Source organism: Pagrus pagrus, assembly GCF_965226575.1.
Source record: "Pagrus pagrus genome assembly, chromosome: 17".
Classification (NCBI taxonomy): domain Eukaryota; kingdom Metazoa; phylum Chordata; class Actinopteri; order Spariformes; family Sparidae; genus Pagrus; species Pagrus pagrus.
Window position 1 is genome coordinate 21,453,447 of NC_140201.1, and position 22,622 is coordinate 21,476,068.

Genomic DNA, 22,622 nt, shown 5'->3' on the forward strand with positions numbered 1-22,622 from the left:
GCAAAGCACTAAACATATCCCCAACATTATTTACACTTTGTCCACAGCTCAGCCCACTTTAAGAGCCGGCTCTTTGCTCTGACACTGTAAACATCTGGCGGGCAAGTCAAACCTTATGACGGACCAACTTTGGTCCAAGGGCCCCACTTTGGGCAGCGCTGGTTTAGACAGTGAATATTTGGCTTATTTGTTTTCAAGCCGAATGTAAAACACACTTAGTTCAAAGCTGCTTGTATGACAGTGATGAAAGAAGACACACTTGCATTAAAGGGTTGCAACATAACTTTATTTGTTTTGTACAGTTTTTCCACTGAACAATTTTAAATTCAATATATTTTCTTTACATTTTTAATATCGTTGCTGTTTCCTGTATGTATTTTTTTTTCATGTTCATGTTTGTGTGTCATGTTCAGTTGAAGTGTATTTAGTTTCTCGTCACTCATTCATACCGTCGGTAAAGTCAAGTCAAGTCACAGTTTAAGATGGGTAATTTTGAGCAAATGAAAAATCATAAACAAGAATAGAGAAAATAAATACATGTAAAAGAAATGAGAGAGGACCAGAGCAGAGAATACATCAGGACTGGTCAGTGATGGCATATGAAAAGTATTTTACAAACATGTAGCATTGTAAACATTTGTAGCGTAGACAACGTTACTTGACCAAGCCGAGGATGGCTTTCGATTTTGATATAGACATGAACAGCTTCTAGGACGGAAGACAAGTCAGATTTGAGATATTTAGTGACGTCTGTTCATTCCCCGTTAGACAACAAGGTTCCTGATCATGCAGCCTGACTAGGACAAACTTTTACTCTAAACACAATTATCCAAAAATATAGCCCAGAATATCCTGATCAGGAAAAAGATCAAGAAAAGCAGAAAAGGCTTGTATCCTCATCTCCTATTTTATTGTCTTTGTTTCCTCCTGTGACGTGTTCTAGTGAGGCTTTTTCTCCACTTCTCAGAAGTGATTAGAATTGCATCTGAATCCCTGTCAATGTATCAGAACATACATATAGTTTAACTTATAATACTTTTTAATGTAAATCACTGCGCAATTTCTGAATCCCAGATTTTTATCTTAGAAAAAAATGTCAAGTAGTTGCCTCTGTTAGCTCCACCCAGTGGAAGGAGTGTCACCTGTGAGAGCAGTTTGTAGGTGGATCTTTGCCTCCGGGGTGCCTGATTTTGGACAATAGTTATTGCAGTCTCCTTGATTATTTTGCAGATTTTCTAACTCCCTAAACAGTACTTGAACTTGAGGAAAAAAAACAAAACTGAGAAGAGAGGGACTGAGCTATTGCAGCTTCTAATGAAAAGAAGCAAGTTTTAAATGGCCTGGAGCGCGCTCTCAGTCAGACTGACTGGGTCAACACAAGCCAATTACATCAACTACTGAAAACAAAACATCCAGTAAAAACTTTTTTACCAGCCTTCAGGATGACTAAACTTTGGTAAACTATGACAATAAGGTTAGTACCTGCAGTTGTCTGCTATGATAGTCGCTTACGTTTCCTCAATTTGCATCATGTGCCACATATCAGTATTTCTCTCAGTGCAGCAGAGTTTCTATTCGCAGAGGGACTTCCGACAGGCAGCCTCCTCTACAATATGCTAAATATTGTTCTCTACTGAAATCAATTCTTCGATTCCAAAACATTTGCAGCTCAGCTTTGCACAGTGAAAACCATTAGAAGACTGCAATAGTGGGGACCATCACACCAATGGACAACAGGTAGCTGGAAAAGCCCAGTTTTATGCAATTAATCGAGTAACCCCCCCACCCCCTCCCCCAGACAATTACACTGCCTTAACTCATTTCCCTATTTAGGTGCCCACAGTAAAGAATGCCACTTTTCCAGAGAAACAATGGCAAATAATGTAACTTTAAAGATAAGGAAAATAGAGCAGCAATGTTCTGCACAAAATGTGTGCACATTCAAGTAAATAAAAAGATATAAAGAAAAATCACCTGTAAGTCAAAGACAGATACATAAGAAACCTCCAGTCTTTGTTGGTCGGATTGGCACTTTTGTGAATAGGAGTGCATTTTTATTTGTCAGAAATATAAATATTTTTCCTGGTTGATGCACGGATTCTTTTTTTCTTTTTTCTTCAAACGTTGCAATTCTGGCATTATTTGTAGGCCAAGCACAGAATTGGCCATGAAATCGAAGACTTCAGTTATAAATGCTGCTCTACACATCGGTCATGTAGAGGTTAAGTTCTCGTTGCTCAATTATTCATGGTTTCAACTCTTATGTCTTCTGGGAGCGCGCGTGTTCTGTGGATAACATCACAAACTTGAAAATAGAGAGCCTCACTAACATTTGTTCTTCGGTCTATTCCAGCTTAAAGCCTGGCCCGTAATAAAAGGAAACTAGAGGTGAATGTAAAAATGTGATACTTGTAGAGAGTGAGATTTCATGATTTTTTTTCTAATGACAGAGCAGGTCTAAGTGCCATATAAATAGAAATTCACACAGCCTATATTCAGACACTGTGCCTTTAAATGAGCCATCAGGACTTACGTAAGGTTGTGATGTCACAACTATACGGTCACCACCCTTGGCCACACCCCCAGCACAACTGTGGTTTAAACAAACACCAGAGCTGATGCAGACACATGGGGGGTGGTGTCTGCTCTGTCTTGTGAGAGCGGGCCAATCAGAGCAGAGTGGGCGTTTCTCAAAGAGAAACGAACTAAGACAGATTGTTCACACAGAGGTTGAATATAGGTACTGCAGTAATGGATAATTAGGATTTTCTCGTAGCCACCGAAAATAAATTAATCTGAAACCGAGTAATACATAGGACCTTTAAAACAAACCAAATGGAGAACTCTGAGTCTGTCCATCCTGTCCATATGTAATTGTATTTCCAATATTTCTGTATTATTGTAACATGTTTCTATCGACAGTTCCATGATTGGATGTTCAGGCTGCTTCAGTAATCCACAGAACAGGCGCTCCCAGTCTCTGATGGGGACATAGTCTTAGAGTCTATCAAACTCTTCCTCACACAGTGCCTGTCAGTCAAACATCACACGACCACAGTTCTGCTCCATCCACAGAGCCTAAAAACCCTGATCCCAGATCAGCTCCTGTCGCGGCCAGACCTGATCTGAGGTCAGGATTTACAGGACTAATTTAAACCATCATAAGTCATGTGGCTAGGAACAAAAAAAAAAAAGTTTCCATAGGACCTACATGTGCTCTGAATCACTTCTGAATTCCAGAAACATCTTTTTTCATTGTCTCAATTAAACAGAAAACAATCTTGATTAAAACTGAACTGAGGGAAACATTTTCATTAATAAAGAAAATATACTAAGTGCTCTAAAACAAAACAAAAACAGCCAAAGTGGCAGTTTCACACTTAGAGGAAAGCTGAACTTCAAAATAAAATTTCACTCCAAAGACTATGGAAACTATTTTACTTGCTTCTAGCCACTCATCTGTGTGAGGTGTGTGTACAGTGTCTGCTGGTGTTGTATGCAAGTGTGCATGAAGTGTGCGCAAATATATATATTTATATATATCATATATAATGCAAATACATCAAAATCCAAATATATATTTATACTTGAATTTTTTGTTGCAGTTAGGCTCGTCACTCGTCTGACGTGTATCCCTAGCCAAACTCTGCTTGTTATCAGATCCACGAAGAAGCGGCGCAGACTTTCCTAGCCAGGCAGAGGATCGGCTATTTACATCAATACCTAAACATATCACAACGGACCCATGCAAAACCATCAACAGGTGTTATTCCCATTCCTTAGAAATTGCGATACAGAATGCCATAGGTTAAATATCAACTCTACCACTATACGTAACACCACCACCGCCACTACACTACCACTGTTAACACCACCAAACCAATTACTTGTGGCCCACTTGCTGCTGTTGTGTCACACAGTTTTATCTTCTCTATCCGTGTGTGTGTGTGTGTGTGTTTGGCCAGGGATACTCAGTGACTGTAGGCAGGGTAATAGAACACCATGCAAAACCCCTACCACGTACATCTGGGGACAGGGGAGCACAGGGCCAAGCTAACCAGCAGCAACCAGCTTCCATGAAATCAGAAAATTCAAACTAGAAAATGTCCCATGACATGTCTCTATTTCACGCAACTTTAAACATCTGATATTCCTTCAATTAATTTCAATATAAAAATAAGTTAGGTTTGCTGCTGCTGCTGGCTCATCTCCCCCTAAACCCCAAGCTAGGCCTTGTTTAATAGTTAGATCACTTCATAATTCAAATGTATTGTTATTAATAACACAGCACACGACGAACATTGGATCTCTAACTATACCACCCTCAAAACCTCGATTATTTTTTTTTTCTTATATAGATCCTTAAACATTTCCTCTAAAACCCCATCCCTTTTCCAATATCTCATCAGAGCCTTTCCTTAGTTCAGGTAGTTTTCTATATTTTTTTTACACTTCTTGTAAAACCCTCCCCCCAGAAATGTGTCTTGCTTAAAAGAAAAAGTCTTGATAAAGGGAAAAAAATAATAGTAAATCACACGATTTAGCTTGGGCATCAGACTCAGATAATTTTTTCCATGAGCAGATCATCCCTAAGCCAATCAAAAGGAAGAGAAAAATCACAAGCACTAATAAAAAAGGAGCAGATAAATAAGGATTGGGGGGAAATAATGATAAAACTAAAAGGGGTCATGTTACAAGGTTTTTTCTTTGAATTGCACTCAGTCAAACTGACATCAAGAACTAGGCATATTTTGACCTCGAGCACCCCCACTCTGTGGTCTTTGCGTGGGGATGCGTGGGTAATCCTGAAAATAGGAATGTCCCATTGGAAAACAAAATTAATGTATATATAAAGATATTAACCAACAAACCGCCGTTACTGCCAATGAGAGAATCAAAGGGCTATCGCATGGCAGGAAGATGTCTGTGTGTGCGTTTTAAGCCAGGGCAGACTCACACAAGTGTAATGGAGTTTGTGTGGCGCGCTCCCCTTGGCCAGATAACACGCGAGTCTGCCCTGCAACAAGTCAGTCCACCGGCTGAGGAGAAGGGCGGGCATTTTTAGGCTGGAGAGCGGGACAGTTTTAGCTTCCCTCCAAAAAGGGTGGGGCATTTGTGTGCTGATGGTAGTGGCAGATAAGGGGAGAGGGCGTAAAAGGTATAACTCAGGCATGTTGGGGCCCTCCATGATATGGGAGGTATGGAGGGGGTGTGGTGTGTTTTAGAGGAGAGTGGTGCCAACTTATAGCTGGAAGCCCTCCATGGGGGCCTCCTGCTGGGGGAAAAGGAACTGCTGGTTGGCCTGGTCCACCTGAGGGGCGAGACTGTTGTCCTCGTCCTCCACTCCGAAGTAGTGCTCAATCAGGTCGAACGCCTTCTGGTAGATCTCCTGGTTGTCGTGGCTCTGGAGGAACTCTATCTTGTCAAGGCCTAAAACAACAAGTAACATTAGACCAATGTATTTTTCCTCAGACCTACTATGGTCTATGCCTAAATTGAAGCAATTTTGTAGATCCAATATCTTTAACACCATTATCAGCTTTAGTTTACAGTGTTGTGTGATACCCAGTACGGTATATAAACCCACATAATACGGACTTTCAGTATGCATGTGTTCGTGATGACTTTGTGTACAGTACCATAAGCTTCTTCGATGAGGCTGCAGTAAGGATTGACTCCACTGCCGTTGTTCTCCTGCTTGGCCTCCTGCTCGCCCAGCCTCAGGATGTTCTCCAGCCCGTTGAGAGCCACCTGAACGATCTTAGAGTCCATCACTGTCAGCAGATCGCACAGGGGCTTAATGCAGCCCAGGTTCACCAGATATCTATCAGCAAACAGACATAAAAACATCACATTTTCAGATTTGGTCCTTGGTTTGTATTCCAAATGAAATAAACATACATTTAATTAAATACACAGTGTTCTTACTCCACATCTCTGATGTTCACTGCAAACAAATGTCCTTCATTTCATTTAAAAAACATAGAAAAAGGACGGGCCTTTGAACTTTGAGACCCATCAAATTTTAACGTTTTCTTCAATATCCCAAAAATCCAGCGATAGTTGTCTGTGCAAGGATACGTTTACTCAAAATATCAACTGCTAATGGCTAATTCAGCAGACTGTTAATGGCGCCCGTTTGCCAAAATGTAAACGAATACAAACAAGAAATGGAGCCCAAATTTTAGCCAACAGATAAGCAACTGCCTCCATGGCAACATATTACTGTAAACTTGCTGCTTGCATACTCATTTTTGACAGAACTAAAGGCTTGTAATGTCCCATCAACCTGTTTCAAAGATTAACAGATAGTAGGAAGGGCTTTTCACACACTGACATTAGATTTTATTTTACTACACAGTTTAACTTAAGTCATCACTTAAAGCTAGACCATCAGAACGTTAAACTGACAGCCCATTTAGTTGAAACAAGAGATAATAAATCAGAGTTGAGGGGATACTGCAGTGCACTGCAGTTTCTTTTTTCTTAATCTGACCTGATCTGTTCTGGTGTTCCTCCAGACGTGGCGTTAGTGATGGCCCAGGCCGCCTCTTTCCTGGTCCTGAACTCGGCTTTCTGTAGAATTTCGATGAGCACTGGGAAGATGTTGGCGTCAATTACCGTCTGTGGGGCAGGATAACATACGACATCAGGGGCATGTCCTTTAAAGCAACTACAACATAGTTTTGACTTTTTTACCATTGCCACTTTAACACACACCAAACCCTGGGGATCAGAGGTAAAAGAAAGGGTAAAGCCCTTGTTCTCTCAGCCACGGTATCATGAGCCTGTGAGGACTGTGATGAATTGATAATGAACCCATCAGTCTCTGTGTCTATTTCAGAAACTGATCTCAAATCAAACTCTACGTGGCCTGTATTTAGATTAATCTTTAATTACAGATCTGTCAGACAAAATGAATAATTAAACAGCGCTGTTGTTAGTTTTAACTCTTGCATTTCAAGGTCTGTTAATCACCTTGGAAGTTAGAGCAGGTGGTGCTTGTGTTATTGTGACAAAATTCCTTTAGATAGGAGCCTGTGGCATTGATTGACCCAGATTAGATGATTAAAGATGAGATCAAACCATCATTTATGTTCTTCTTAAATAGAAAATTATTTTAAAAATACCATTCTCTTTGAGATTTATGTCGTTATTACAAAACAATATAGTGCCCAAGTAAAGAGTTGTGCTGCCATGGCTGGGGGGGATTACTGGAGGAAAATGTCAGATAGTGGGGTACTATGAATAATTAATGAGCTTATTACTGACAGTGCACACTCTCCATTACTGCAGTAATATATCAGTGATATTTTGTAGATATGAACATATGAAAATGGGCAAAGGGCCTGAAAATGCAACAAATATTTATTATACTGCGGATATAATAAATCATCGTAGACTACAATTTGATGTTAGCAAAATGTGACTATGTTAACAGGTCATGTTATCATCTGTTTATGCACAAGTAGAAATAAAAGGGTAGTGTCTGTAATAACCCCTCACTGAACAACACTAAACTATGTCTCTGTACAATAACAGTAACTGTGGTAGGACATGTTGAGCCAGAAAGAAGCAGCTGTTTTATGTAGGACACAATTAAGAAAAGTACAAGTTGTTTTAACTTTTTGTCAATGGACCCAACCTAATTTATTCATTTCTCATGGGTGAACTGGGTATTCTGCAGGTCACTGTAGTTATGAGCTTTGTGTGTTTGCGTCACCTGTATCTGTGCTCTGTTTCCTGCTGTGATGTTTGAGATGGTCCAGCAGGCCTCTTTGCGAATGGACTCTTTAGCACTGCTGAGAAGGTGCAGCAGACAGGGGAGGGCTGAACAGTTCAACACCACCTACAGACAGTGAGAGGGTGGGTACAAACCGTTAAAACTAAAAAATAACAACAGATTCATCCTTACAGCCAAATATAGCTACACTTACCCTCTGTCCTCCAAAAACTTTGATGTATTTGGACGACAGTGGAGAAGTGCATAAAAACTACACTCCCCATGTGAATTTATATAAAATACACTCAGTTGCCTGTTTATAAGGAACACCCAACTTATACTGACAGGTGTTTCTATTATTTTGTTCATCCCATTAGTTCAATGAGGGTGGGCAAAATAACAGAAACCTCACCTCTCTGTATAAGGCAATACAATTCTACAGCAGCACAAACGGCATCCTTTCCTTTCATGTGTTTTTGTCTCACCAGTTTTAAACCTGTTCTCTGCGACAGACAGTCAGAACTATGACACTAACTTAAGTTTGGTGCTCTCTCACCTGTGTCTGGATGTCATCTCCAGTGACAATGTTTCCGACAGCCCTCAAGGCAGGGGAGGCCACCTTATAGTCAGTGTGCCTGCAGAAAGGGAGGTTTAATAGAGAGAACTGTAGGTACTTACAGGCCATACTTAGTGTGACAGAGACAACAGGGACTACTGCTGGACTTACATGAGTAGTTCTACGAGGCGTCTGCAGACGCCGGAGTCGATGACAGCCTGGATCTTGTCATTGGGGCCGTCTGAGAGGTAGGACAGCGCCCAGCAGGCGTCTGCCAGCAAGTCTGGGTCACTGCTAAATAAAAGCCTGGACAGCACTGGCAGACAGGGTGACACCTAGACAGGACAGACATAATGCGTATGCGTAATGAGAAACAGTAGGTATTCAACAACACCTCAAGAAACACACAGAAATAGAGTCAAAGTTTTCAGCAGTTGGTTGAAAAAGAAGAAGCCTGGTACATTACTATTCATTATGCCAACTGAAAGAATTCACAAGTCTCAAGCAGGTACACACTGTTTAGAAATTCAACAGCGCGGGTGATGAGACTGTAGAGAAGGCATATTCAAATAAACGTAATTGTGACCTTTATAGGTAATTTAGATAAATACAGGTTACAAAACTGTGCTGTGGGAACCTCTTCTTAACCTCAGGGAGTGTTTAACCTGAATGCTGTGTGTAAGTCATTAAATTACTTCTTCATAAGGTGTCCAGGTTAAGAAAAGAAATGCTATAAAGTTACAACACTTTTGCTGCACTGCAACACTCGATCTCCAGAGTAAATAATGTCGTAACCGCTCAGCTGAGCTGAAAGTCGATAACCGAGTTTTACAAATGTATCTTTATCTTCTATGGTTAAGCAATGAGAACTATACCACTTCAGTTGCAGACCCAGGTTTTGCATGAATGCCAATGACAGTGACAAATGCAGCCTTTATCATGCACCTGATTGTGTGTCCAAGCAGTATTAATCATTATGCATGCTGTGACAGCTAGGTATGCCACAGTGAGGACATTTTCCCACCAGCCAATAAACTTGTGACAACACCAGTGTTGCCATTTACACTGGATATTTAACAAGAAAAGTTATCTACTGATGATGCTCAATATATGTCGAGCGCTTACTTCTATCGTTAACATTAGATCTGTTAATCTTGCCCAGAACAAATCACTATCAGGTTTGAGTTGCCAGGTCTATCAAACATCTCCCACACTGGACCCAATAACTGTAGCTGATGGCCCCAGACAAGCTGTAAAATAATGCTCACATTCAGTACAAGCTGGTTGTAATTTGAGCTTCTTGTCAAACCTTTTTTTTATTTGATGAACATTGGCACTGACAAGCAAAAATAAAAGCAAAACAAAAAAAACCCAACATAATTATAGTGGTCAAGTAGTGATATCAGAATGCAATTGGTGTATGTCCAAACACAGTGTTAACGCCAACTACCTTGGCAAGCGTATTGACAGCCACACTTGAGACTTAAAAATGCAGCTGGCCTGATCTCAAACTATCACAGTGTTTGTGGTGTCAAAGTGATACCTTTTCAAAGGCAGGTGGTGGGTTTTTTCCTCTACAGAGATTAGACAGAGCCCAAACTGCATTCCTAGTCATGGTCAATCTAGTGGATTTGGTCAGAAGCCTGAAATGAAATAAAGAAAAGCAAAACTCAGCACATGAGATAGCATCGGAAATATGTTATTATAGAAAGCCAGAGGCCTGATTAAGTATTCCCTTCACAGAGGCAGAGAAAATGGGCTTACATTAATAATGGTGGAAGGATGTTGCAGTTCAGCACGTAGTCTCTGCACACTGCACTGTCCCCTGCAATATTCCCCAAGGCCCACACAGCCTGTAGGAAATGAAACAAAAAACCTTTGTCACCTGTGGACACTGGGTACAAATGTATGGAACTAGAGAGGACAAACCGGCACAACAATCAACAAGATGGACACAATGTATTCCGTCAGTCACGCTGTGAGTTACCTGTTCTTGAACGTCCTCAAAGTCAGAGTTAAGTAGTTCTATGAAGATTGGCACTGCTCCAGCCTCAATGACTGTCTTTGTCTGCAGGGATGTGCCTGATGCTATGTTGGTCAGTGCCCACGCTGCTTCAAACTGCAGGGGCACCAAACGTCACAGAAAAAAGGGTCATTTTAAACATCATGTTTTATTCAATGAAAGGAAACTTTAGGATCCTTATTGGAACTTTAAGTCACCTCAACATGATCATTTCAATTTCAGTCCATTTTACAATAGTACATTTAGGTATGTGTTTAGGCCTCATTGATTTGTGCAGAGCAGTAGAGTAATGGACAATCTGGAACTTTAAGGTCCGATACTTCCTGAATTATCTGAGGACCACATTTCACTGCCATCTGTCAACTGGGATGAATACCTCATGTCTGGTTCCAAGCAAAAGCAGTGTTCTGAAATGTGCAAGTGACTGTTTTCACAAACTGACCTGTAGCGTGCAGTTGACACTCTTCTTTAAGAACTCCACAAACCTCTCCACGACTCCAGCTGTGTTTATAACTTCATCAATTGGTGGGTTGGGCTCTGGAATGAACAAAGAATGTAAGTACTTTTGTTTGGACTGTGATACCATCATGTTTTGTACCACAGTTATGTATAGTTACTTTAACAGTACACAAGAGATACCTTTGGAAAGTAGTTTTCTGAACTTCTGTGTTGTGGCAAGCTGAAGCTCTGGGTCCTCCGAGAAAAGCATCTCAACCATGTCTCGGGTGATGACTCCTTCCTGCAAGAATACATGCACAAGCACTTAGCACAGATTCCTCCATTCACAGCCGGCAGACTGGAAAACAGGACTGGACAACAACAGTTAAGCTACCAGAAATGTAATGTATAATAACTTTCCGGTGGGTCCTGCCAGAGTCCCTCTTTGTCAACGTTGTGTGCGTGGGATTAGGGAATATAAACACTCACTGTTACTGGAGAGCTGAGGTACGAGTCCACCAGAGGACTCTCAAACATGGCTTCCTCTTCATTGAGGACGTCCACGTTCCTCCTCTTGAAAAGCTGCGATTAAAAAAAAATATCAGAGCCCAGATACACCATCAAGCCAGACAATCTTTATTAAATAAAGACTACAAGCTGATATCATCTCAAACAGGGAGACCAAGGATTTTAATGTAGTACCTGTTGTTCTCGTTTCTGTTTCCTGAGTTGGATGCCCTCCTCCTCTCTCCTGCGCCTCATCTCCTCTGGGTTCAGTGCTTTGTTCTTGTAGCGGTTCATCCTGTAGTTATCTTTGGCCGGACTGGCTGACGGCTCTGATGGGCCACAGACAAAGCAGGTGAACACATCATAAGACAGCAGGAAACAAAGTTGTGCAACATTTGCTTTATCAAAGTTGAACTTGATGAGCTCAAGATATTTGCTTTTGTTTCCCATCTCTAATAAGAGGTCATGATGATGAAATGTCATGATTATAGGTATATAAAAGTCCTAGTATAAACAATCCCATAGAAACTGGACAACACAACCTAAAAATACACACACACACGTGCAAACAAACACAGCTAAGCTCTTCATCAACCAGTCAGCTGGCGGGCAGAACAAACGTATTTATTCAGAGGAGTTAAATCGCAGAGTTAGCATAAATTGGTGCCCACACAGGACAAACTGCCCATTCTCAGCATTTGTGCAGTCATGCCACCAGAACAGGGCACTGGGCAGATCCCCGAGTCACCCGGGGGCTACAGGGGAGAGAAAGGAGAGGTGTGGGACATCATTGAAACCTGCCATCGACGCAGGACGGTGCCAACTTCCTGTGCCAAAAGCCCCCCGTCGTAACAGCGGGGGTTTCCGAGGTTAAATATCGGAACAAGTGGCGCAAATTGAGGTCATGTTATGGTTTGGGGGCCATTAGCACAACGCGCCTCATAAAAAGCTTACGCATGTGTGTAATGTGCCCAGATGGTAAAGCCACAGGCGTGGATGACACACGAGCACAGGTTTCGGCTGGATGCTCTCATTTCTGTACTGTGGTAGTGAGATTAGCTGCTGTATGTGAACCGCACTGACTGTGCTGTTTGGGCAGGATGGCACAGAAATAGCCCTGCTGAGAGCACATGTCTTCATCGGCATTTCAGAGGAGAGCCTACCTACAGTAAGGAAAGACAGTGGGCAGTGTTTGTTGACTTATATCACATTCCAACATACACTTTGTGATATCTAGCCGCGTCAATAGATTTAGTTCATTTGTTAAAGGTTTTGGATTAAGGCATGGATTGGAAACTGTTGTAACGGTTGTAGAGCGGTGGCAGAAATCTCAACGGCAAACACATCGCAGCCTCTGCAAATGAATCTGAAACTGTCAGTACAGCTTTATTGTATCATTTCTTGTGTGTGCCAATGCTGGTGAACTAAGCTGACCCTTTAATTAAGTCTGATTAAGTGAAGCACAACAGCCTGACAAATCAACTAATGGAGCCTGACAGAGGGAGGAACAGTAGCCCCTGTTACAGTAATACAATTTAATGACCACAGATATTTGGTCCAGCGTGATTTATGAGTGTAATATTTCCATATGACACAAAAGCCCCTCTTTCATTCGTATTTTTAGACATGTATCCTCCAGTAATGACACTGTAAATGACAAGTGAGACACACATAATAAGACAAAACAAAGCGAGCATAGTACTCTGCGGGAAGGGTCTGGAAAACATGGGGACCCCCTGGTGTCACATGTACACGGCGCCGTCACATATACCAAAACTATTACTCACTGGCGTTAGCAAGCGCTCAAAAATGTTCCATGATCCACGTTCATTTCTCGTGAAATCTACTAGCTCACCGATCTTCACATATTTTACCCCAAAAGAACAAGGATGATTTAAATTGTATCAATACTACAGTGTAGTCCGATGGGTTTGAAGTACAAGACTGACTGACAGAGCTAGCATGGCTAAGCTAACGTTAGCGCTAGCCACTGCGCACACACAAATCTGTGCCTGATTATATGGCTTATTATGTCATTTTACAGGTGATGACTTGAACTTTTAAGAGTCGTCGGAAATCTCTTGTAAAGTTACAAACGAGATACACACCAAACAGAACCAATCGTTTGAAATCTCCACTAAGCAGCACTAGCGTTGTATTTGAACCCCAACGGCTGCTTTACGTTACCATTATGATCATATGTATTTTAATGAAACACAGGAGCAGGACAGACTGGCGAATGTTCATGTGCAATTATCAATAAACAAGCCAATATCTTGACATAAAAACGTTGATATGACACTAATACTAACTTTAGACCTAGACTATACGTGTGTCTTCCCACCTAACAAACCACGGTACAGCGCGGTGCTAACGTAGTTAGCCATTAGCTAAGTTCCCCCAAGTTGGCTAACAAATGCCACTGTTTTGTTCGAGTTGGAATTATGTTAATACACGTTGTACGACATCTTATAATAGAAGAAACAGTGCCCCGAGACAAGGTTGTTTGTTTACTGGCGTAAAATAGCAAGTCATCTTGCCTTACTACGTAGCATCGCTAACTAGCTATCTAGCTAATGAGTTAGCTAACTAGCTGAACAACAGTGACAGGGTGAGGATTTCATAATCGTTATTCCCGATGACACCGCCGAAAAATGTACCACCTGAACGCACATCCGAACTCTCGTTTTGCCGAACAGCTTACCCATTGTGTCCTATGTGGTTTGAGTGTGTCAAGTCGTGAAGATATAAATCAATTTGAAATCCTTTCTGTCTTCTAGCTTTCCAGAATTTGCTCCTGTAAGCAATATGTCTGCCGGAGACGGAAACGTCAAAATATAACGGCGACTTCCTGCCACCAGGGGGCGCGCGAGCCTCACAAAACACTTGTCACATGTAGCCGCCTTCAGTCAGGGAGACAGTGCAGCCTCCAACCCAACCCTATAAATTAACAATCAGTTCAGGACTGGATTTATTATCATCACATGTATATATTGGCTAAAACTGTAATGCTAAATCATTCATTAATCAGTAAAGTACTGTACCAGTTATTAGTATGGTGGGGGGGGTGACAAACTATTTTACATCAGCTGTGTCTCACTCTCACCATTATTCAAACCCTCTGACATGGTTCAGACACCCCTCTGTCTTGGATCTGCACATCTCCCTTTGGTTTTGAAGTGCTCTCTCTCTCTCACTGTGTGTGTGTGTATGTGTGTGCGTGTGTGTGTGTGTGTGCAGCTATGGCTCCCCTGTGTTTTCCTCAAAGTGACTATGACAGAGTAATACAGGTGAGCTGCACCCATGGTCAATTTGCTGGGAGCATGTAGTGGTAAATTACTGCACTATATTGCGACGCAGCACTGTCCTCTGACACAGCCCCCGAGGGGGCCTGGGGAGACGCACCAGAGAAAAACTTTAGGGGGCAATGTTGTACAAAAAAAGAGGAAGTGATAGGGTATTCACTGCTGTCAGGCTGCCTCTTTCCCCCTATTAGAATGGGTGTGAGAGGGCAAGTCAACTGTTGCGCCACTGAGTTACTTTCCTATTATTACAATTTCTTAGTGGACAAGAACAAATATCGCTCATAGATCCACGCTCTCGCAGAGTAGCCACGGGCTCCGGATTGAGCTTCACTCAGCCGAGCCACGAGCTGAGAATTCACAGCCTTCAGCAGGTGTGCTGGCACGGAGATGAATCAAAAGACGCCGCTTGGTATCAAATAACACAAACAACACGGGACCGATTTGTGGCACGGAGGCAGCATTCAAATGCACTCAGATCCAGCCTGCGGGGCTGTAACTGGGGCTCGTCGAGTCGGATTTCACACGGCCCTCCTTTGTGAGTTCTTTACCTTTCTCATTTCTGGGCCTGCTGAAGCACATCATACAGCAGCCTACACTTTGCAGAGCAGCAAAGGCTATCCATTAGTCAATGCCACAGAGTAAAGACTGCCTCTGTAATGGAATCAGAAGAGCCGAGCATGGCGTACAACCGAAGGGGTTTTAAACTGAAGCACACAGGGCTCGGTCAGCATCAGCTGCTAATGTAGATATAATAAACATGACAATCAATACCTCCTTTTCACCCTCATTCAAACTGCTGTGAATTAAAAAGAAAAAAAGATGTAAATTAACAAACAGGAAGACCTCCCATGCCGACCTGATTAGCGGCCATTGCCCATCCCAGCCGAGTCAGCAATATTGAAAAAACACGCTGCATTTTCATCGAGCACGATGAGAGCAACAGCTAGATGTTGAATAAGTGCAATTTCATCAGAACGAGTATTTAGTTGTTTCTGAGAATGCTCGTTTATCACATTTCTTTCATTTTCCTGCAACTTTTGTTCAGACTTTGCTGCGTTTAAAAGAGCTACAGTGTATTTTTGACTGTTTACACAAGCCCTTTTTATTTGCAGGGACATTGTACTTTATCCAGCCGAGGGCTTTCACAAAATGCCCTGTTTTACATCACGCTCCTCGCAGTCTACAACTGATAAGACATCAAGCAGGACTCAGATCTCTGCAGGTGGACGCCGAAACAAGACAAAAACCCGCTTTGCGTATTTCACATTTCCCACACAAAAAATAATATGGACCACATAAAGAGGCCGACCGCACCAGGGAGCCTGTTTGCAGGGTAAAAACTCAATACGAAGCGTCGGAAGCACTTCAGTGTTGATTGTGCTTATTTGATTGCGAGAAATATACCCCCTTTAAACTGCTCAGTTAATTCAATTACACCCGATATGATAATAAGGCTGGTTCGCTGAAATGTGAGAATGTGGCTGGGCCGCCTGTGGGAGAGAGAACATCTGCAGGGCTCTGTGCTGAACGCTTTGTGTGAGAGTAATAAAGGGTGAGAGAGATAACGCCATGGGGAGGATAGTGTGTGGAGAGAGCAGTGTGTCAGTGCATGTGGGACGTGAATGGAGGAGAGGAGATATGTCTTCATAATATAGTGTTGAAAAACCATTCAGCGCTGTCCATTCCTTACTTTTTTATCTGACGGCCGGTCCCCTCTCTCTCCCTCTTCCTGTCTCCTGGTGGCTCGCTGACATCTACCAGGTGGCGGGGCCGATAAGTAAGATGCTGAGTGGGTGATTTTTAGAATATTCTTGCGGATCATTCGATCATTCCTCGCGTGTAAGAGGGAGATTTGTGGGAACCGTTTGAATACTAATGTATAACTTTCACCGCGCAGGATAAAAAGACTCGGAGGGACGTTGAAAGCCGAGACTAAAAATGACATTGTCGGCGAGCAAATATGGCAACCACTTTAGGTTCCAGAAGAATAGAGCTGCGTGGGATCAACCGACTCTTCAGCTGGAGTGTCCTGGTGTCCTAATCTTTCTATAATTACAAGCCAATCAGGTTTCTCAGATACCATAATGTGGTTTTATAAAGGTGTCAGTATGCTTCAATCAAAGTGATTGTCAGATCGACAAACACTTTGTGTGTGTGTGTATCTTAAGTTCATTAATTTCATTATTACAATCTTGCGGAATGACAATTAAATTAATCCTGAAATCGATTGGCCGGGTGTGCGGCGAAGACAAAAAAAAGACAAGGTTTGAACTTCCCCAAGGAGCGACTGTCCAAAAGTGAGCCCTTATATATCACAAGTTTTACGGCTCACCATGTCTCAGTGGTAGACTTTCTGCCAAGCCTTTTAGTGTGGCCGTTTGGAAAAGGCATAAACACATTCCCTCGTCCTTTTGACCGGACGGTACTTCCTACAGACCGGTTCTTCTCAGGCATGCTGAACCCCGAGGTGCACATGAGTGAAGGGTTGACATGAGACAAACATCCTGTGAGGGTTCTTTTAAGGTCAGCTCCTCTCTTCACATTCAAAAGTAAACTGAAAGCTTTTTTATTTTGTCAGGCTTCATATTAGTAACTGTGTGTCTTTGGGCCTTGTTTTATCTTTTTTCTTTGTTTACTCAAATATTCCCATTTTATGCTTTTTTTATTTTGCTCCACTGCAATTCAAACAGAAATAAAGTGCTTTTCGCTCCACACCATTTATTTTACAGATATACCGTAGACAGTAGTTACTCTTCAGAGCCAGTGTTTACATATAAAGCATATGAGCATCTTCTAAAAATGTCATAAATGATTAATACTTCTGTACTGCTGTTCAAGTCAAATTAGGAATGCAGGACTTTCAGTTGTAATGGAGCATAGTAAAGAATCTGAATACTTCTTCCCTGCTGTCTGTATGTAAATGTCTCCTGTTGAGCGCTGTCCTGCTGGAATAGTGATGAATCTAGGGACCCAAAGCAGATATACAAAGTAGGAATATGCCAAACCAAAGTTTTCTAAACTCCAACGCCTCATCTCAGGGTTCAGGTTATCTACGGTAGCAAGCAGTGATCCAAAGTGCTCTCCTCGTCCTGAATCTCAATCTGTGTATACCTGACGGTGTAGAAGTCACTGGAATCATTCTGAACACAGCAACACCTCAGGGGCCCCAAGTTTCCACCTACAACCCGTCCTCCTCTGTGTCCCGGTCTTTGTGCTGTGCCTGGTCGCTGCACGGCTCATCAACCTGGACGAATGACGGTGTGAAATGGCACAGCGATGTCACAGCGTGGGCCGAGTAATTCACCGGTCTGATACCAAAGAGAGAGGCAGAGGTAGGCAGAGGGAGAGGCGGGGGAGGGGCGCGGGGAGTATTCGTTGCTTCAGAAAACACTTAGGGACGCTACCAGAGTAGATGAGGCAGGGAGATCAATATGGCACAATTATTGTGCACACACTGTAATTGATGAACACGTGGCTCTGGAGGACTTCCTCTGGACTAAACCTTACAAGCCAATTTCAGCCCAATCGAAGCGGCTCAATGGGGTCTGTTAACTCAAAGTGCTTTTATTTACCTGCTATATGCCTGCACACCGCTATCGGAGGATGTTTGTCTTTATTTTTAGAAGCACATGGCGGCAAAGTGCTCCAAAGTCCTTGACTATGGAGGGAGATTCCACCGCGGCTCTTCCTCCTCTATTTACAATAGAGCGCATTCAGCTCCACTGCCGTGTATAATCCCTGAAATACCAGCTCTCTCGACTCAACCTCTCGTCATGCTTCCTCTGCAGAAAATGTAACATCGCCATAAAAATAGTCCTCAAAATTATTCAGCTTCGAAATCCTGCTGGGATGCTTTAATTAAAGCCGTTTGATGTTTGCTCTCAAGCATTCAGAGCCCCGCTACGGCTGGCTGTGATGTCAGAATAGGACAGGAGTGACCATAAAGGTGATGTGTATGGCTGTGGATGTGTTGGAGCGCCTAACTACCTCAGCACGGCGCTTTCACAGCCTTCCCCGCGGCGGCCATAAATCCACCCTGTGATTGGAGAGAGGAGGTAATGAGGGGCCTTGTGCTCTGTGCGGCCACACACACACACACACACACACACAGCGCACACACACATTTCTCCGTAAATAACACCACCACTGACCCTGACAGCGGTCTGATCATCTCGGTCTGCCACAATCACCTTCCTCCAGTAAATCTATCTAATTAACTCCGCAGCTGAAACCGAAGAGTCTCTCCTCCAGTCAATCAGGCGCCTCTGCAGCCTAATAGTTTCTGACAGGACACAAAATTAACTGAATAAAATTAAAAGTCTTCTCGCTCGGCTTTTCTTGCTTTTTCTCTGCCGTATTAATTGTTGTTTTCAAAAGAGTCGGACGTGTGGAATTGATGGCCACAGAAAACCATTTAGTCCGAGGCGGACAAATGGCTTTTAAGTTCACTTCAAAAACAAGGCCTGACAGCGCGTCACTTAACAGGATGTATTCCTGCAGTGTGCATAACGCCGCGCCGCCTTTGCTTGTTTTTCAAGCACTCTATTATTGATGTTACAGGCAGATTGAGTGGAAAATGGGAAAAACAGCACGGCGTGATGATAAGTGGATTAGCAAATTGCCTCGTGCCCTTTCGCAGGCCTGAAAAGTGCCTCTCTTGTTCTTTGTTTTTGACTCCGACCAAACCCAGCCCAACCTCTGCCGACCTTTCGCATGTAGCGTCTAAGTAATTGAATGAGAACCTGGATAAAGTTAATTGGCTGCTTCCGCATACTTTGAAAGCTGCTGATAATTAATCAGAGAGAACAAAAGCCACTACATCACCACCTAATTACGGGTGAGCACTTGGCAGGCTCGACACACGGCATGCTCATCGGTGTGTTTCTTCTTTTATCTGCGGTGCGTCCGTGTGTGCGTCTGTTTGTGTGTGCATCAATGTGAGCGTTTGTTACCTGCAGTTCTGCCTCATTACATTGTTAACAATTGGATTTGATTACAGCAAGCAAAACATTTGTGCAACATGTTTTAGCGTTAAGAATCTTTTCTCCAAATGTAATTAGGCCCCCTAATGACTATGGATGGGCAGTGAAAAGCGTGAGCGGGCCTTTCATAATAAAAGCTCAAACTGACTCTTGCATGTCAGATATTTGGAAATGCAGATTAATTGGGAGACAAGATTTATTTATTACACAGACTCATTATAAATATGTTCAGCCGCTGTTAGTTAATGAATGTGTTACAAGCAGCCTTGAGTCTACAGCCATGCTAGCAGCTCTGTGAGGCTGTACTTGGGTACAGTGTGTTCGAGCTAAATGCTAATGACAGCATGCTAACATGCTAACAATGACAACGCTAACATCCCGATCTTTAACAGATATGTTCACCATGTTAAAGGGGCTCCGTGGAACTTATGTGTTTCACTGGAAGCTGGTCGTTTTATGTTCGCATTGCTATACTAACGTTTTAACTAATACATGTAAATTGCTAAAAATGGTTTCACAGAGCCCCTTTAAGCAAAGTCAAATGTATTTATATAGCATGATTCATACACTTGAATTCCTAAGTCCTTTACATGTATTCAAGAGAAGAAAATAGACTTTAAAAGTGAATCTAAAAGAAAATGCAAGCCTGCAGCGTTTCACCGCAACGTCAGATTTGGTCTGAATGTATGCTTACACTTCAATTCCTGATTGAAACTGCTGCTGTTATTCACATTACCAGGTTGCAAATCGTGCAAATCGTGTCTGTTACAGCAGTAATGCAGACAGCTACTGGATCAAAAGTCATGACTAATGCCCAATATATCTCTGTCAAGTTACTACAGCAGCCTTTGCAGAGTAACTCAATACCCCCTAAATATCTTGTCTTTGCTGAACTCCAGTGGTTTAACTGTGCTTCACCTTGGTGTGGTGAAGCACAGGTGGACTCCGGGATCCTAGGAGGTAACCCTGAGTGATTATGGGTTCAACAGAGGACACTTCTGACTACATAATGCTACACTGACAACCCGACTCGGAGGCTCTTCAAACCTGGTATCAGCATGTGTCCTGAGTGATTCGATCACGAGTGGACAGCTCAAATACGGGTGAGCTTAATCAGATGCCGCAATATCCTCAGACTGCCTTACAAATTGCTTGATTTTGAGAGAAACGTCACAAACTTCTAAATCATTCAAACCTCCTTGTTGTAAATTATAAATGCAATACATTAAGTTGTTTATTTCATTGCAGAAAGTGTCAGTTTGGCGCGGAGTCTAAAGTGTGTCTTACCCGGCAACATTTAGCAGCTGTTTGAACACACTGTTTCAACCGATTTCATCATTTACACAAAATTTAAAAAAGAAGACAACATTTTATTGACTGTAAACATGGCAAATTTTACAAAAACAGTAAACATTAACCAATTAATTTCAACTTCTTTGATGTCTGTGGAGAAAGTCCCCAGACTCCCTCACTCCCATGCTCAATTTTGTGAGTTGTTGAGTTTGGATAAAACTTTATAAACTTTAAGAAACACTGTCTATGCCAAATTCTATTTGTCAGCTCAGCAAATGTTACACATGGATATTTTTCTTTCTTTGGGTAAAAAACATCTTGTCTGTTTGTCCCAGTTATAAATGTTTTTATTATTTGCACATAGAGCAGGGAAGTGAGGTCCGATCACAAGTGATCACCCGAGATGCGTGTTAACTCCAGCTGTGAGCTGACGGGCCTAGAGGTGTCCACTTGTGATCGGACCACTGAGGACAGTTGTTAATACCAAGTCTGACCACTCTACACCCGCCCAATCACACCGTCAGTGATGCTGGGTGTGGTCACTGCTTTTCAGCCTGGTGTTAAATGACTCTTATCTCATCACAACAGATCAGACCAGCTGGATGAAAATGTGATTGTAAACACAGTATGAGAGTCATTAGGAATACTGATTTATTTTGACCGACTGACGTTTGTACTCCGCGTGAAGACAGCTATAACCACACTTGCCCACGTAAGATGATCAGACATGCACTGATCGTTTCCATCTAACTGCTTAAAAACAATACGCCCTCCTTCAGGTTCATGCCTAAAACAGAACTTCCTTTCAACGTTCCTGTAATTTTCCAGCTAAACTGGCTCTCTGCAAAAGCCTTTTGTGTTCAAAGAGAAACACAAATGCAAACCTTTTGAAAGACTGATCAATCTCCTGTAACACCGGCTACCTGCGCACTGAAGTGGTTCTGTGTGCCTCTAAAATTAAATGAGTCATCCCCGGATGAAAACACTTTGCCTCTTATGTTCCTATGCCCTGTTTTGAAATAGTGGTTATGTCAAAGCACAACTAAAAGACAGCTAAGTAGAGGCCAACACTATTTCATTTGCAGGATTATTGAATTAAGTTATCTCAACTCGTCGGTCCAACTCTGAAGATGAAAATCATCTCTAAGAGTCTCCTTGGCGGGATAAATAACAGCATCCCTTTTCTCTCTGTCTTATCTCTGAACCGGTTTCTTCCGTAATCAATTAATTAATCATTTTACCATCACAGACTTCATTTTCGATGTCTGAACTCGTCGTCAGCTTTTATTTCATTATTCTATTACTCAGGTCTTCTGTATCTTCCAGATGATAGCAGACAAAGTCATCTTACAAGTGAAGAACGTTTTCCCCTCTCCTCATCGTTTTCCTCTCTTTCCATTTTTTTCCTGCCCAGCCCCTCTGTGCCTGTGGCATCAGCCTTTTATTAAGGGATGTAATATCCACCAAACCATAGGACCAATATTCCTCAGCCCCTCCCCGAATCCCCCTTTTTTTGCACACACACACACACACACACACACACACACACATACAGCATGGCAGGAGCTCCATCTTAAAGAAATGAGGGGAGCTGGGGAGCAATTAGATTCAGCTGGAGACTTTTTAATGTGAATTCCTCTACGATGCAGCGCTGCTTTCCTCTGGAGAAATCTCAAAGTCAAATATAGGATCTTTGATCATTTGCAGCCATATGGCATGGCGAGGCGTACACCAACATGGTGGGTGCATAAAACCTTAAGCTCTGACGATGTCTGCAAGGTCAAACAATGCAAAA

At 42.4% G+C, this 22,622-nt stretch overlaps 1 protein-coding gene across 1 annotated transcript; it reads right to left on the minus strand.

Annotated features, from left to right (window-relative positions):
- Positions 1-264: 264 nt before the first annotated feature.
- On the minus strand, positions 265-14,085 carry kpna6 (karyopherin alpha 6 (importin alpha 7)). Its single transcript, XM_084379714.1, has 14 exons — positions 13,952-14,085; positions 11,443-11,576; positions 11,230-11,322; positions 10,942-11,041; positions 10,745-10,839; positions 10,267-10,398; positions 10,044-10,132; positions 9,823-9,922; positions 8,451-8,614; positions 8,280-8,358; positions 7,724-7,849; positions 6,497-6,624; positions 5,640-5,824; positions 265-5,430 (listed from the first exon to the last, which is right to left on the minus strand). The coding sequence occupies exons 1-14, from the start codon at positions 13,953-13,955 to the stop codon at positions 5,243-5,245; spliced, it is 1,617 nt and encodes a 538-aa protein (XP_084235840.1). The 5' UTR covers positions 13,956-14,085; the 3' UTR covers positions 265-5,242.
- Positions 14,086-22,622: the final 8,537 nt, after the last annotated feature.

Excerpts from the sequence above, each read along its gene's own strand:
- kpna6 (XM_084379714.1), bottom strand. Across the intron at positions 10,840-10,941 it reads CAGAAAACTACTTTCCAAAG|AGCCCAACCCACCAATTGAT; the intron begins GTATCTCTTGTG and ends TGTTCATTCCAG. Across the intron at positions 7,850-8,279 it reads GAGATGACATCCAGACACAG|GTGGTGTTGAACTGTTCAGC; the intron begins GTGAGAGAGCAC and ends CACTGTCTGTAG.